The sequence below is a fragment of the Apteryx mantelli genome, chromosome 3 (assembly GCF_036417845.1).
Source record: "Apteryx mantelli isolate bAptMan1 chromosome 3, bAptMan1.hap1, whole genome shotgun sequence".
NCBI lineage: Eukaryota > Metazoa > Chordata > Aves > Apterygiformes > Apterygidae > Apteryx > Apteryx mantelli.
Genome location: NC_089980.1, coordinates 34,337,839 through 34,355,791, shown reverse-complemented (window position 1 = coordinate 34,355,791; position 17,953 = coordinate 34,337,839). Strand labels below are relative to the sequence as shown.

Here is a 17,953-nt window from a genome sequence, read left to right as displayed (position 1 = left end):
AAGAGTTACAGACAACTACTGAAGAACCCTGGGCCAGCGTCCTTCATGTGTGTCCTCAGAGCACAGCTCAAAAACACTAACTCAAGTCCCAAAGGTGATAAGGCTGTTTTAGCAAGCACTGACTTCTAGAGCACAAGTAGCTTGTAGCACATGTCTACTTCAGTCATATAACAGGAAAAATGCTGCACGGTCATGCAGTTTCCCTATCAGCACTGCTCTAATTTAGTCCTTATTAGCAAGATGCTGTACAATTAGCTCTGCCTCTCAGCAAGAATAACTATCCCTTGGCCTGCCAATTCATCTCCATTGTTTCCGGTACCAAGTTTTTGTACTTAGAGTCTACTGCATTGTGCCACACAGACATGCCCTCAGATTTTTACATGCACTCACAGAGCAAACAGGTACAGTGATTTAACAAGTTAGCAGCCCAGAAGAGAGAATGGAGAACAAATCCCATAAGCTCTCTGCAGCCACTTCAGTGCAAAGACTGGGAGGCAGCTCAAGGAATAGTTTGATCATTCATAGTAGACAGTGAGGAATAATCTGCTCTGCTGATGCTGCTATTGAGTTGGTAACTTTTGGCAAGAAGGTAGTAACAAACATCTCCAAGGTCATTTTGACAATAATAGCCCCCATAACCTATGTCACATCATTGCAGTGCTGAGCAAAGGAACATGTAACATCTTAAATAAAAAAACCAAGACTGTAAGCTCGTAACACAGTGGCTGTGCACTTTGGGAAAATGTTACCCCAAATCCTTCTCTCTCAACTGGAAGCAGAACACATTTTTATATTGGATGCAATTTCTCTTTTAAGCAGCTTTATCTTAAGGCTTTTAATATTTTATTCTTAGAGGTACTTGTCCAATCTGTAGTCAACACTTCATTCGCTGCTCCTTCAGTCCATGCCTGGAGCCTTCACAGAGAGATACACAAACCCTGAACTGTATTGATCATGCGTACTCAGCAAGAAAAACACGCATTCAGGCACTGAACTCCCCAAGTCCTGTCCCACCAGGCAGTGAATTCAGTGTGAACTCATGAAGGATTCCTTGGGCATGGCTTTTCATTTGTTCCAAATTCTTAACCAATACTATGATGAGCAGGTCCCAAAGGAATTGACACTAGCCAAATAGTTTAAATTTGTACATAGTTGTCACGGGGAAACTCAGGAAGAACTGAAATGTGTAGTGTATAAGGGAAAAATACATGTGATTCAGTGAGAATGCTTAGTATTCTCTGAGTGGCCTTTCCGGGAGCTGAACCTCACCTGAGAAAATTGTTAATGTTCTGCAGCTCCCAGAGTCCCAAGGAGCAGAGTGCTGCATGTCACACACTCATATCTCAGCTGTGAGTCCTGCCTCACTGGTTGGGAATGGCAGTCCTGTACATCAGATGCTATCTAAGACATGCTGGTTTTGCTACTGGACATTATTCCACTCCTATAATAAAAACAGCATGAGGAAACCACAAGAAGCATTCAGCTCAGACTTTGTTCCATTTCTGTGGTGATGGCAAATCATCCTACAGAGTGAACTGATGTAGGGATGAACTGCCTATCCTGCCTGATTCATGGGACACAAAAGCTTTGGGGAGGGTATCAAGTTCACATTACTGCAGAGGCTAGTTTAGCGTTTTGAAATGCTAAAACCAAAAATTATGAAGAATAATCATCTCCTTTATTGGGTATCAACCGGTACTGCCCTAGCAAGTATCAAAACAGAGCTGAAAATAATTCATCACTTACTTAATGCATCCTCTTGTCACATGGATTTCTTTAAAAATAAAGAAGAGAGGAGTGACAACCAAAGGTTCACACTACTTAAGAAGATACTACCTGAAATAATATCTCTGTATACAAAATCAAAAAGTCATCATTCTAATTCAAGAGAAAGTTCAAAATTATTCATCAGTTGTTCCAAGCTTCTCTCTGCTTTGTTTATTCCAAAAGGAAAATGGAAGAGGAGAGGAATCTTTCAAGGCGATTACATCAAAATCAAAAAAGTTCCAGAGAAATGATGACCATTAAGAACATGGTTCTGAATAATCGGTTTATATTCTTAATTTGCATGGAAGTGGTCAGTTCAGGAAACAAGTGGTAACTTCTCAACCACATATTAATGTCCAGGAGTTTAGCTATTACTGAAGCATGTTAACTGAGATACATATGCAGATAAAGCATGTAAACTGAGATATATATATATATATATATGCAGATATCAAATGACAGATTCTTTGTTCTGTTCATGTATACAAATGCTGGAAGTCAAATGAGGGTGGAGGGGTGCTTGATACAAAGAGTTCGGCAGCAAGCACCAGGTACCAGTTAAGGCATTCCCATACCTCCAACTGCTCACTCCTGTCTGTGTCATGGCAAGCTGCCCCCTTCAGCTGTGCTAGCTCTGCTGTTTGTGAAGCCATTCTGCAAACACGATCAGCCAGCAGATACTCAAAAAGGCTTTCCCCCCCACCAAGATTACTTTTTAACCAGCTACAGTTCACTGAATGGGCTTATTCTGCAGTCCGTAAACATTGTGGTGGCACCAGGGAGAGGGCTGCAATGGGGGAGAAGGAGTAGCTGGGAGTGGGAGAGTGAGACCTGCCTTAGATGGTGTTGCCACCCAGAAACAGTGTGTGGAACTATACTCTATTAGCGCTTTTACGCATTACATCAGTGTACATCCTGAAAATATGCTCAAGCAGTGTTACTATGTCACAAAATTTCTAGTGTAGCCTGCTTTCAGAGACAACCAAAGTTCATGGGAAATGAGCTACGATGTTCCTCCCCATCATTCTTTCCTTTGGATACCTGTATTCTCTGTGCTTTCCCTTCCTCTTTCCCCCACACTGAATAGGAGCTGAATACCTGTGTTGAAATCCTGGCTGCAAGGCAGAGGGGGACAACTTTCACGCCAGCATTTCTCCCAGTTTTAAAACAAAAGCTTCTTACCATTTGACTCCATCAGGAACAAAACAGAAATAAGTGCACTGCAATGTCTTAACTTAAACCATCGGTGGCTTCTCAAAGGAACCAAGGCATCTGAGTGAGAACTGAAGTAGGTGAAGCTGGGATATGTGTCCCTTTCTGTCAGTTCTGGTAATCCGTGGCACAGGAGCAGTGACATCTGTGCAGTAACATCTTAAACTGTGGCTGTTAAATTTACCAGAGCTAATTTATCAGTGCTCTTACTCGGCTGGGATGTACCCACATAAACATCCCTACTGAAATCAGCTTGTAAATTAGATAAACAAAAGGTCTGATATCTTAGTGCTTTAGTTAAGTCATTGGGACTATGGTTTTGAAATCAGGAAGACAATTCATCCAAGTGCTTGCCAACATATGCAAGTGTTTACAATTTCACATAAGCATTAGATTTTTTAAAAAAATTTAGACTGGTTCTTTTTGTTGCTGTGCAATTATATGGCATGTGGAAAATCTGGCAGCCCACTAATTCCATAGCTTGTGGCGGACAACTTCAGATCCTGTATATGGATCCAGGCACATGAAGCTCTTACTGCTCTCACTGGGAGTGTCAGCACACAGTGAAAAGAAAATACTTAAATTTACTAACAAACGTTGCTGAGGCAGTAATGCAAATCTTGGTTTGTAATCTAAAAAGATCCACTGTCATGCCAAATATACATGAAATAAACCCACCTGCTACAATTCCCTGAAAGGACTGAAGTTTAAAAAGAAATCTGCCTCTTTAAACTCAGGAGAATAACCCAAGAAAACTCTCCCTTGGTTGCTAATTGAATGACATCAGAAAGCAGCCCTTGAACTTCCCATTAACAGTATTCTGCCAATTTCCCAGACTCTGGAGAGTTTTGGTAAGAGTTGCATTAAATGATCTGTCATCAACCTAATATTAATCTCTCAGTGTTTTATTACTCAGTCTTAAACAGGGCCTTCTGGAAGGGATGAATTATTGGCAGTGGGAGACAGCATAATTACAAAGTGAGGTATGGTATAGAAAACATGACAAGTGAGTTTAACACTATCTGGGGACCATTTAATATTGTGTTGGCAAACATGTCATGTTATAAAACTGTTTCTAAAAGAACAGATATAATGCAGAAATCTAGGTGCTAAATAACAAAAATGAACCCTGAAGCAGAAAATTATGTTTTTAGTTTCTCACATTAAGATCTTTCAGCCTATGTTCCCTTAACGGAGCCTATACAGATCACTATGTGCACGTGCCAAGTTTCTTGAATGTGCTGCAGGACTGGACAATTTTTTTTAACATGAAGTAATCACTGTACATGGGATGCCACAGTCCATAGTCTGCCCTTTGGGTGCCATGTTGTTGACTACAGTCTTGCTGAAGTCAGCGGTAGAGGGCCTCTGAGTAAGACCAGAGTTAAGCTGAAGAAATAGGCACTGTAGATGTGCATAACACTGATATAATTTGGTTGTATTAAGAAAATATTTTAGTAAAATGAAAACAATTTCACAATGAATTTTTACAGTTCAAGTATCCCAACCTGAACCAAGCATGAACAGATACTACATACTGCGAAGGGAAAGTAAGAAAAACTCAAAGTGAAGTGTACAGGGGATCTGCCGCCACAAGGTTGGGCCTATGGCAGATAAACAGATACATAGCTTTCAAAACCACCATTGAATTATTAGGAAGCTCAACCCATGAAATACAGAACCAACCATTTCAGGCCACATGATACAGCCTGATGTTCCCAGAGCCATCATTATTGCATGACAAAGCATGAGTAATAGCAGAGGAGTTTTGTTCAAGTGTATCAGTGCATGGAAAGACCAGGAAAGTACTGGAACATTTCCCTGAATTGGCTAGTCATTGCAACAAATGCCTCCTGCCCTGATGAACTTGTATTCCTAGTAGATAAAATGGGCAGATGGTACTAGAAAGAGATACGTCTAAGATGATAAATGACAAATAGCAATGTACCTTGCAAAGCGAGATAGAACTGAATGAAGTTCATTAAACAGCATTTTGAAAAATGTAGAGATTAATGCAAAAATATTATTACTAGGGAAATCGAAAATGTTTATAAGCCAGGAAGGAGAGAATCTACATATTGACTTGGGATAGATCATTGCTTTCTCACTCGCTGTTCTTTTTTTTAAACATGCATTCAGTAACTGAATTACTGCTCTGGAAACACTGCTGTTTAGGTATAAACAAGCATGAAGACTGTGATGGGATTTCTATTAAGAAATCATGCAACAGTTTAATGATCTTGTGTTATCATTTTTAATAAAATATTCTTCCAGTTTGTGGGCATGAGCCAGAAAACAAGGCAGCTAAAATCTCTCCATATGTATCTGATGACACATATTGCTGTAAAAAAAAATTGAAAACACATCATCCATTATTTCTTTTGCACTTATATAGCTGATATTTAAAAAGTAAAAATAATTACATTTTTCTCAGCCATGATAAAAGTTACAACTTGAAATAATCATCTATAATTGTACAATATTTCCTGAATTCTACAGAGAGTGACCATTTGGAGCTGGAAATTTAAAGAAAATAAATGGAAATAAATAGAGATACAAAAGCAATCAGGAAAAACTGTAGATACTGTTTTTAATATGAATTAAGAAGACTACTACAAAATATCAAGCAAAGTGATATAAAGTGATATAAAAATCTGATAATCTAATAATTGGCAGGAAAGATGTATTGATCACAGTTTCTTAACACAACGGTAAAAATGTAGATGTGTACACATGTGAGTGTCATTTAGAATTGCCCATAAAAAGCCAGAGTAATCATGTAACTTTATATCACGACTCTCAGTCACCCATATCCTTATTTATACTCCTTTGCTTGAATTGTATCCACAATTAGATCCTGCTCCTGCTGCAAGCTGCTCTGCGTGGGCTGGTCTTGCTGACTGTTGAAGACTCACTGAGTTGTCTGAAATGCCAAACAGGAGAGGTGTGGAATTACCAGCAAGACGGAGGCCTCAGATGGAGGCAGGCTCCCTCAACGTTTTATTAACCTGGGAAATGGGACTTCTGTTCTTGTAAAAACAATATGTAAATAGGCATCATTAATTTCCTCACCTGACCTGTGTGACCAAAAAGGTTCTTTCACACTCCATGGCGCTTGGCCATTAACCATGTTCTTAAACACAGCTGATGGATCGCCTCCCTCTAGAAAGGCATGAGCAAGGGAGCATAAACCCCTGCACTGACGGAGTAGGTCCTGAGTCCATGCTGGAACTTAGCAAACAAATGGGATGACCAGAATTTACAAGGGAAATTTCTAGCCCTATGTACTATTGTCATTTACAGTAAAAAAGAAAGAAAAAATATTCATCTCTAGAGACTATTTACCTCGCAACCCAATAGTTCACTTGGAAATTACTGTACCCTAAAACAGCTCTGATAAGCAAAGATGAAACTCAAACAGCTAAAAGGGAACTAGCTTCTCTCTCACTTAGTATCAAATCCTGTTTTAAAACCTTCTGCTCTTAAAGACATCCTGTTTATATATCTAATCAATGAACTAGACATAAGAAAAACAGAAATTGCCTGCAATCCTCTGTTAAATGCATGTTCCCAATGTTGGAATAACTCAGTTTTTAAAGTAAACAATTAAACAGGGAAGTTCCCAAAATTCCTGTTATATTTTGTTTTTGCTTCTCTGTGAACAGTTTTCTGATTTTTCTGGAAATGCAATTTGTTATATGATAGTTCAATGGTAGACGTTTATTTAGAAAAAGAAATTTCCTTCTTTCTTCTGCTCTTTCCTTACTTGGATTTAATCAAATATTTTAATTTAACAAGAGACGCATACTTTAATTTAACAAGAGATGCTACGTTTGACCAAACCTTATACCTGTGCTAGTTCTTCTGTCAAAATGAGCCTCAGAGTAATGATGTGAGATTCAGGGATCTTGGATTTTTTTTTAGATTCACTTGCTTTTTAAAAATAATTGAAGGCCTCCTCTGAAGAAAATAAGGACACAGGGCAGGAAGAAATATTTTGGATCACCAGTAAAACTCACCAGTTAAGCTTCATCTTAAAACCAGGCATGTTGCATGTGTACCTGCCTACCCACAAACATACTCACATACAGCGTTCCTATTGGAAGGCTATTCCTGAATCTCTCTCTTCTGACAGGTGGAAACTGCTTCACATCTACAGCGCAAATGCACAGTTTATACCTACTTATTCTTCTACCAACATTATGTCTTATCTTATATAGTTCCTTCCCTTATATAGTCTTTACTCCAATGTAATTAGTTTGACAGCGATCCTACAGCTTCCCAGACTTCACTTGTCTAACAGCTTAAAAGAAATTCTCAAAAAATTAGGTTCTCCATTCTCTCATTCTTCCTAGCAGCCCTTCTACGTACCTGTACTAGTTTCAGTTCATCTTTCTTCATCATGGTTGACCAGAAATGTAAGCAGAATTCCACATGAAGTTTTGACAGACCCTTGCATAGTGACATTGATATTTCTCTCTGTCTTGGAAGTACACATGCTTCCAAGTTCCTGTTTAACTTCTGTTTTGCCCCATTGCTTTGGTACCTCAGAGTCACTTACTGACTCATATGCCATTGCTTGTCCATACCATTGTAATTTCCAGTTGATGAGTCTCCACTTTGTGAGAGAAATTCTTGTTATTAGTTCTTCAAGTTTATGACTTTGCATCATTAACTGTCATTGCATTGCTACTATCCTCATCCTCAAGGTCATGCAGTTCTTTATGCAGGCTATTTCAACCCTCCTCTGTACTAACAGTTCCTTTGTATTCAAAGTCCTTACCAAAGACATTAAACAATATTGGTCTGAGATCGACCCTTGAGAACCTCCACTGACAACCTGTCGTTAGCCTGATAGCTCCCTTTTCAAAACAAACTATTGCCATCTTCCTTCAGCTTGTTCCCTCGTTATTTTTCAATCCTTGTACTAATTCACATCATCTCCAGCTGAAGTAATTGTATCTTGTATGGCACTGCATCAAGTATTTAAACAGAGTCTTTTTGCTTAGCCATTATCCTCAATTATTTTGCCTAAGACAGATAACAAATTAGTATTCTCAAAATGTTACTTCATAATGGGAAGACAGACCTGAATAATTTGCTTATCCCAAGACAGTTTCCTTATGACCCTCCCTTAGAATCTCTAGGCATTGATCTCACTTCTAGGAGGCAAAGTTTTAACATTATAATAATTTATAGTGATGAAACCAGGACAATAAATTCATCATGGGATACAATTAAAGGAGAAAGTTTTTCCAGAGAACAGACAGCCAAAACACCTACCCAGAACTGACTGAGTTCTGAGGGCAGCTGCCTGTGGTGCAGTTCAGAAAGCTACGCTGGCAGGCTATAGAACTTACTAAATAAACACATACAATAAAAACTCTTCTAACACAGATTTAAAACAAAAACACATATTAGAGATATCATTTTCTATTTGGCTACATGGAGAAGCAGCTTCAGAGTATGAAAAGCTGTGAAATTGAAGCACAGTAGTCATTTTGTACTAACTCCCTGAATGAATGTTTTTATTCTATACCAAGACAGCCCTTTGTGGTTTAGCTTATCCACTTCTAAAGAGAACCATAGAGATTCTCTTAGAGCAGACCAAACACATAGCTAGTACAGAACAGACTATTTGCAAAAGCTATGCCAGCTATTTCCAGAATAATCAAGCCCTTACATTTGATGTCACGGTTTAAAAATCCTACAGTGGGAGAAAAAAATCCTACTCAGTTCTTATGGATTTTTTCCATAGGAACTATCGAGGAAAAAGCCCAAATGAGTACCAGAAAAGGAGCGTGCAATCTCACGGATGATTGTTACTATGGTTTCCATATTAAGAATTACCACTTCAAGTTAGCCTGTAACTATTCTTGAGTTAAATATTACCCAGGTTAGTAAGCATAGTGCCACATGTCCTCCAAGGCAGCTGTGGGTCTGTTTCTGCTTCCAGTGAAATCAGTGTAAAACCCACATTTCTGCAAAGAATTAACCCAAATTCTTTCACTCCTTTGTAGATGTATGCCTACACCACATGCTGTGTGTACATGTAAAATATTTCTCCAGTGACCACTTGACAGTAACCCAGGGTTTACATACAGAAAACTCCTACCCTCCTATCAAGAGAATAACATTAGTCTTTGTAACAGTAAACCAAACCCACCACTTCTCCTGCTTATCAGACATGCTTCCTTCCTGTGACAGGAATTATATCACCACACTGATGGGAAGAAGAGAAAAGGGATTTTTTTTAAAAAAGTTTGCTTTATCTATCACTTTCACTGAGGTACTTAGGCAGAAATTCTAGACTGATTCACAGATGGAAACCCCAAATGCTGTACAGCAAAGCGTTCATCTATGGACAGGAAGCAGTATGTGGTTTATAGGTTAGAGTAAAGGTTATGTCACTTTTAAATACATTTTAAAAGACGGCACAGACACCTTTCTTAATAGTCAACTGACAAAGCCAGCCACACGTGAAATCCTTTAATCCTATACAGGATGAGCAGTGAAATTCAATTTCTATATGCTCCTACAGATCAGCCTTGCACCTGTAATACTAACAACGTTAAGCAATATTGTCACTAAGCTACATAAGAACAGAAGGAAAACAGGAAGAAGGAAAAAAAATGGCATTTGAAATTGGATGGTGGGAGAACAGGAAGGCTACTGCAAATAGCCGTAAATGCAGACAAGACAAGCAGGTATTAGAGAACAAGCAGCAGTTGAAATGTACCAGGGAAAGGAACAGAAAGACGCAAAGTCTGTAGAATAGGCTGTTGCAAATGCGTTTTTAAAAAGGTATATTTTGAGCAGGACTCTGGATGACTACATGAAGAAGGTTGTAAACATTCACAAACATAAATGTAAAAGATAAGTGGGAAGGAGTAGATTTTTTTTTTCTCTTAAATCTGTTCTTTTGAGGTATAATAACTGACCTTGGTTATATTCACACTAACCGTTTTGGAAAGCTTTGTATTTCTGTTGATTTTTTACCTTTGGAAGCTAAAATTAGCTTTTTGAAACATGATCAATTTAAATCTGACCCAACACTAGCTGAAAGAAATGAATAGACAAATAGCTAAATTGGACACCATCTGCTACCAGAATGAATACCTTAAACTTCGGATAAGTTTGTGCTGAGCATTTTGCTTTTGAATTAGGGTCACAGGAAATACAAACAACACCAAATCCATACTAACCAAATCTAGATAAACTGTAACCTTCATTATGAACCCAAGAGCCAAAATCCAGATTTCTTGGCAACCTTCACTTACATTACACATCCACAAAGAAGACTGCAATTCAGACAGTACTCCTCATGTGAACCAACATCTGAACACAGAAAAGATCTTCCCAATATACCTGCATCTGAAAATCATGTGAACATACTACAGACCACATCCATAGACAACAAGTCAAACTCATTGGAAACTTTCTAAAGCCAGAACACGTCAAGCAGTATTTAGCCATATATAGATATGAAATATGTTTGTGATGGTGTGTACCCTGCTGCAGGGGAGGTTTGGATCTGAAAAAGGTCTTTCTGTTGCTTCCTTAACAAATGGGCCTTTTCCTTTCTGTTCTCCTTTCTGGTTCCCTATTTGATGTCACAATTATCCCAGGCTCCGGAACATACTTTCAGTTTTGAAATTCACTGTAAACCAATGTCTTTAAGAACAGCTCCTGCAAATAGTCTGACCTGCCTGCATGAATATCGTTTTGTTAGTCTGTGCTTTAACAGCCTGTGCTTTAGCAGTTCGTTGTCCCTTTTGACACATGATTCGGCTATGACATTAATTCTATAAATATATCAGAATGCTGGGTTTATTTGGCTTGGGACACTCATTTTGCTCATTTCTTTTGCTTGGGGTTCCCAGCTGCCTTTGAACATTAGTCATATAAAATACTGTTTGTGAATGATGCCTTGGTTAAACTATTAAACAGAAGGATGATGCATAAGGCCCTTTGGTAACAGTGCTGGGAAAAAAAAGTGATGCAACAGATGCAGGAGGAAGAAGCAGCCCAGGCCCTGGAGGGTTCAAAGCCCGCTGTTACTAATGCACAAGATGTGCAGGCTGGAGCTACACCCTGCGGTTGTGGGAAGGAACTGGTGGCTGCGGTGAGCCGGAGGCACTGAGGGCCTCTGCAGGGCTCCCAACCCTCCCAAGGAAGAGCAGCGCTACCTTGGGCTTACGCTGCTGCTGTAAGCACACAGTGTTCCTGTGAATCTGGCTGTCTTCCCCTTTAAACTCTACACAGACATTAAACAGTTAATAATAAACACAAATGCAGAACCAATGAACTAAGCTTTGCATAGCAGAAGAGGGAGAATACTGCTTACTGATGAGGAATGTACAACAGATCTCGGACTACTGAATGACAAACTGGAGCCTGTTTCTTGGCAGATGTTTAGAAGAATAAATGCGCTGGCTCTCCAGTGTAAGGAGGAGGGAACTGGATCTCCATTTCTAGAAGAAAGCACCTGTGGGACAAAATTCTTGGGAGGATTCTGCAGGGATGGCCTCTCTTTGACAGAGTGGTTGTTCTTTCCTCCCATTTTTGAAGGTCTGCAGGGCTACATAGGAGAGACCATGTTTCTGCACCAGCTCTGACCTCCACTAGCTCCTTCCCAACACCAGCCTCAGCTCAGCTGCATGCATCTATTAAAAGGTGAGGCATCCTCTCTCTCTCCTTCCATCCTAGGCTATATTGAATTTTCCCTAAGTGGATGCTGTTCATTTCCACTATGCTCTCTATTACAACTCTGCTCCTCCCAAATTATGCTGTGGCTGGCATCTGAGGACTGAAATAATGCGGGTGAGGTAGATGAAGATGCCCACAAGAGCTTCATTAAGGGTGACATGCAGAGTCCTATCAAGGAATTTATCTGAAAAGCACCTGTGAAGTATCCTGAAGCTTTCATTTTCCTTTGCAGGGACTGCACCAGACTTTCTTTCAAGATGATGCAGTTCTTACAGAACCATAAGAAACTGTGAAGACTGCATTTAGGCTTTAGACAGCTTCTGCAAGTGCTGAAAATTCACCTGGGAACAACCTAAAGAAAACTTAGAGAAGTCAAAGGCTCCCTCCTCCTGTTGGTCTTGAGCTTCTGGCATAAAACAACAGCATAAGAGTGTCTTTCAGAAGGCAGAGATTTGGCTACACAGTTTCCCCAATTCTTTGTGGTGAACAGCAACACATAATTTTACCTGAGAAACTTAAATAGAAAAAAAAAATTAACATTTCAGACTATATTCTGCTGATAAACATACAGGTCCAGCTGAGGGGAGAACTTAATCTCTTGAGTTGGACTGAAGAAAATCCAAATGCTGAAGTGAGAGAGCTGGCAAAGGGGTAGAACTTTGTATGTTCCAAAGGCATTCTTTGACTGGGAAATGCTGCAAGAAAAACACTCTTTGCCCAAGCTACAGCATTCACATTTCCAGAGCTTGACACTACTAAGAAGCTTCAAAGAAAGCAAGGACATTTTTCAATGTATTTCTCACATTGTAATAATTCCTTTACAGAAAAAAAAAGTTAAAAAAAAAAGTGATAAAATGCAATGTTTCTTTTGCAAACAGTTATCCAAACATCTTCAGTGTTGATATGGAGCAAAATGCTTAACGAAACTGACTTTGTTCTACCCACGGAAGTCACTTACCTGAGGCAACATGCAAGATAAAGGATAAGGATAGTTAGTGCATTACCAAAAAAAACCCAACTAACCAAACAAAAGATCTCCCCCAAATCAAACCAACTCCTCATTTATTTCCAGTGGATGCAATAAAACAATAAATTTTAAAATTTGTTCTTTAAAACAAAGTTTTAAAATGGCAAATCCTGCTTTAGTCTTTCTTCATACAGAACAGGCAACCATCATGTGAAATTGGCCGAACCGTATTTTACGATATAAAACACTGAGAACTAATATTATTAGGGCTGATGATTACAGATAGTAAAGAAATAAGGACTGGCAAAACTCATTTGTTGCACACACTTCAAAAGAGGAACCAAAGAAGTGGTGATAAGCAAATAATAAAACAACTGACAGGAAGAAGATTAGCATTAGACTTTGGATTTGACCAGTAAGTAAAACCAGAGATGTTCAAAAGACATTATATATTGAATAAGGTGGAGAACATCATAAAGATAGGCCATTGCTTTTATTAACCAAACCTGCCTAGAGAAAAAACAGCAGCCAGAATATGATCTCTAAGGATGACAACTGACAAAGGGTTACTAGCGGTAGACGTGTGGGAGAAAGGCATCCCAGCCTGCGGCCGGTGCTCTTCTGTGACTGCATTCCACGCTGCGATGGCGGGCTGCAGCCTACTTCGACATTGCTGAACGCAAAACCATGGCTTGTGGATTCTGCCAAAGAAGAAGTCACAGTTCAAGCTTTTTTCCATACTGATGTTTTCCTGAGATTCAGAAGACTATAGCATTTCGACATGGAGAAGACCTGTGTGGTCAAGTCCAGTCCTCTTTAAGGGAAGACCTGCACTGTAAGTAGGCAGTTCTTCAAATCTCCCCTGTTAATGGGTGCCTTTGCCCTCACTGCAAGGTGATCAAGGAGAGCTCTCATCTCGGCAGGCAGCTGGTGAGTGCATCAGGCCTCGGTACGGTCACAAAGTTCACGGAGCAGTGCAATAGTGGACAGATCTTTTCATGATCCTTCAACACTTCACTCAAGTGTTTCATTTCATCTGTTAGCTTTCCAATTTCTCTCTTCAGGGAGGTATTTTCTTGCTCAAGAGATTCATATTCCTGGAAGGAGAAAAAAAAGGAGCCTACTCATAGTCAAAACACTCCTTTCAGTGCTTCCACCTTGCGCATATTCATGACACACTAGAAAAGTTTCTGCTTATTACAGATGTGCAAAATGCTCAGGAAAGACACAGCCTTGGGTAAACCTGGGTGCTTGAACAGGGCGTATGATTTATGATCCCTAGCCTGACAGAGCTGTGACTCCTTCTGCGGCCCTGAAGACATGGAGGTGCCCCAGCCTGCGCAGGGCCCCGGCAGCCCAGGGCTGGAGGCGCAGGTGGCTGCACCCTGGGGGGGCCGGAGCAGCCTCTGCCAGCCCTGGCCGCCCCCACAGGCAGAGCGGCGAAAATGAAAGCACCAAGTACCGGTAGGTGCTGGGAAACCCCAGCGCTCGGCATTGCTGGTGAGGAAAAGGCAGCCCCCGCCACGGGCAGTGCGGGGAAGCAGCGGCTTAGGCGGGCCCTGGCTGAGCAGCACAAGGCACCGTGGTGCCAGCCGCTCTCCTCCACCCCTGCCGTGGCTCGTAGCCACCTGCTTCAACGCCTGGGAAGTCAAGAGCAGGCTGGGGAGGTGAGTGTTGGGTCAGCTTGCTCCAGCCCAGCTTTGTCACCAGAAATCCTGACCAGTGCCTCGATTATCCATGACTGGGGCTGCTTTTGTGCTGAGGCTTCTCTGGTGATGAATAAGCTGCTCTTAATGCAGAGGAGTTTTGAGATGCTCTGCAGCATACATCTGTGACGGATGCGAGAATTGCATGTCACATTTCTGTGATAACTGCAAGTCACAAGTGTCCCTGCTGCCAAGACTGCTCATCCCAAAGAGAAGAGAGCTAAAGGTTCAGATCCAGCCCACAGAAAACCTGCAGGTGTCTGCACCTCGCTGCTAGCCTAGGCTCAGCGCTCACCCACTCAATCTCACCTCCCTGGGAAAGCTTCAGAGCAAACATCAAAGCCTACACGTGCTTTAAAAGACCTGTTTACCAGAAAACAGGGAGAGCCTCTCATGCAGGGCTCCTCTGGCTTTTTTGGAGATTGCCTCTGCTTCCCTTCTCTTCTGCAAGGGACCTTGCCTTTCCGTGGCGGTGGTGGTTTAAAGTGGTTCTAAAACTGGTGTGAGGAAGAAATACCCAGCCAAAAAGGCTTCTTTGGAACTCCAAAACCCCCAAGCGTGAGAGCTCAGCTACGCTGCGCACTGGTGTCCCCTCATAGTAACAGCGGGTGTTTCCAAAATGCATGCAAGTATCTGATTCTTCCAGAAGCTCCTAATGCTTCTTCTCAATATCACGGTGTGGTGCAGGCTTTTCGTGTGCCTCGTGCAAAGGCTGGAGGACAGGAATTGCCTTTCTCTGCATTTGGATGCTGTCGCAGACAAGAGGGCTTTTGGTGTAGCTGGGGCACCTGGGGCTGCCTTGGGGTAAATGTCAGTGCTGCTGCCACGGCTGCTGCTGTGCCAGTCGTGCAGCTTGGGAGTTTCCGCGCAGCCTCTTCTCTCTCATAAGGTGGAAGGATTCCTTTGCCTTCCTCACACCCCTTCACCACCCACCACATCTCGCAAGCACAGAATAAAACATGCATGATCTTCCTAAGCATAAGTGTAGCCAAACTCCAGCAAAGCTGATCATCCCTTACTCCGGCTCTGATCACCTCTTTTTGTCTAAAACTCCCAGGACTCAAAGCAAGCGTTACTCTCCAGGTAATCTGTACCATTTTCAGGGAAGAGAATACCAAACTGCTGGGCTAAGACTGGATACTTATTCAACGAAATCTCCCTGCACCTGGGAAAACCTGCCTGCCCGCTAACGCGGATTGCCACCATGAGTAAGATCCTCAGTAACAGCGCAGCAGGAGCATCAGAAAGGCTGTCGGATGAGACAGGAGTCAGTAACAATTCCACGAAAGCCAGGGGTTACCCCTTTCCAGAAGTACCCTGCAACTGGCTTTCTCAGGCGCTGACTCAGAAGAAATTTGGAAAAAAGCAAAACCAAAACTCCCGAGACTCTGCCTCCTGTCGGCAGATCCTTCCACCTTATGAGAGAGAAGAGGCTGTGCTCAAAGTCCAGAGCTGCACGACTGGCACAGCAGCAGCTGTGGCAGCAGCACTGACATTTACCCCAAGGCAGCCCCAGGTGCCCCGGCTACACCAAAAGCCCTCTTGTCTGCGACAGCATCCAAATGCAGAGAAAGGCAATTCCTGTCCTCCAGCCTTTGCACGAGGCACACGAAAAGCCTGCACCACACCGTGATATTGAGAAGAAGCATTAGGAGCTTCTGGAAGAATCAGATACCTGCATGCGTTTTGGAAACACCCGCTGTTACTATGAGGGGACACCAGTGCGCAGCGTAGCTGAGCTCTCACGCTTGGGGGTTTTGGAGTTCCAAAGAAGCCTTTTTGGCTGGGTATTTCTTCCTCACACCACAGTTTTGGAACCGATTTAAACTGATGCCGCCACAGAAAGGCATGGTCCCCTCCTCCTCCAGCCCCTACTCCCCTGTGAGGTGTTAAGCATTCATGCACTGACAGATCGAACCCACGAGGCTCAACACTAACCCAGAAAAAATGGCTCTGCTTCGGCCCAGAGGAGCCTCGTGCCCAGTTCAGTGGGCAGTCGTGGGAACACTTGTGATGGCACAAGAGGGAAGGCGAGACAAGGGCCAGGCCACGTCTCTCTGTGGCAGTACGGCTCCGCCACTTGTCCAACGTGAGCACCCTGTGGCAAAGACTTCTTGACCGGCGATATGCCTGTCTCTGCTTCACACCCACACCTCCTCGAGCCGGATTAGCATGACGACAGGCCCACGCCTGCTTGAGAAGTTCCATTTATCGTAAAGTCCCGCACATAGCACCCAAGCTGTGCCTGCAAAACATCAAGTACCCATTCACCTCGTGAAGTTTATCTGCTTTCTGAGTTTGCTTCTTCCGGCTCCTCTGGGCAGCAACTCGATTTTTTTCTCTCCTCCTTACCTTCCTGTCATCTTCTTCGTGACTCTGGAAGACACAAGTCACCTTGCTGGTTTTTAAGGTGCAGACGGAGACTCTGGAGGTCGGTCACATAGCTGTTGCCAAGAACGAGCGGGTCCTCCCAGTTTCACAGCCCGGCCAGGCTCTCATGCAACCCCAGACACCCGCGGACCACACGGTGCCCCGCGAGGGCGATACGACCCCTATCCCCATTGCACAGGCGGGGCCCGAGGCGCAGGGATGCGGACAGAGCAGCCGGGCCCCGCCGCGGGGGCGCACCGGGACAGCACCGACACCCGCTCCCCTGCACGGGCAGCGCTTTGCACCTGCTTCGCCCCGCGGCGGGCACGGCCCGGGCGCAGGGAAAGCGCAGGGAGCGGAGTCGGCGCGCTCCCCGCCGCCGGGCTCCCGGGACAGCGGCCGCTGCCTGCGCCGCGTCTCCGCTCCCCGCCGGTGTCTCCCGGCCGAGGAAACGCCGCTCGCCCGCCCGCGGCTCCCCGGCCCTGCTCGCGCCTCGCGGAGGCTGCAGGAAGCTGCCCACCGCACAGCCGCGCTCCCGCTCGCCGCAGCCTCCGCGGGGCCGATGCCCGGGGGCAGCGCGCTCCCGGGGCCCCGGGCACAACCCGGCCGGCAACACCGCCCGCCGCGGCGGCAGCTCCCGCGGCGCCTCCCGCCCCTCGGCCGCGGCGCCCGAGCCCGGCGGGGCCGCCGGCCGTGACTCAGCCCCATGTGCTCGGCGCGGCGGCGCTCGGCGCCGGTCCCCGGCCCTACCTGCTGGGCGCCCTCGGCCGAGGCGCTCCGCTGCAGGACGCTGCCCCCCGCCGCCGCCGCCGCCGGGACGGCGCACGACATCCCGGGAGGTGCGGAGCCGCCCCGGGGCGCCGCGCTCAGCGCCGCTGGGCTCCCCGGCCCCGCGGAGGGGAGGGCCGGGCCGGGCCGGGCCGGGCCGGGGCGGGGAGGGCACGCTCCGCCCCGGGCCGCCCCGGCACCTGGCGCCCGCACGCCGCTCCGCGGCCCCGGCCCCGGGGGTGGAGCCGCCCGCCACCGCCCCGGGAGCCCCGCCGCCGCCGCCGCCGCCGCCTGAATGGAAATCACGTGGCGCCGCGGTGCTGCCCCTCGCCGGCCGCCCCTGCGGCGGGCAGCGCCGCCGGCGAGGGGTCCCGGGGCGCCCGGAGCAGCCCCGCGGCGGGGGCAGCCCGTGCGCCCCGGCCGCCGCGCTGCCTGAGCCCCCCGAGAGCCCCAG

At 44.6% G+C, this 17,953-nt stretch overlaps 1 protein-coding gene across 1 annotated transcript; it reads right to left on the bottom strand.

The window, feature by feature from the left end:
* Positions 1-13,129: 13,129 nt before the first annotated feature.
* Positions 13,130-17,612, bottom strand: BATF3 (basic leucine zipper ATF-like transcription factor 3). Its single transcript, XM_067294699.1, has 3 exons — positions 17,482-17,612; positions 16,633-16,737; positions 13,130-13,752 (listed from the first exon to the last, which is right to left on the bottom strand). Exons 1-3 carry the CDS (start codon positions 17,560-17,562, stop codon positions 13,567-13,569), a joined length of 372 nt encoding a protein of 123 aa, XP_067150800.1. The 5' UTR covers positions 17,563-17,612; the 3' UTR covers positions 13,130-13,566.
* Between the last annotated feature and the right edge of the window lie 341 nt (positions 17,613-17,953).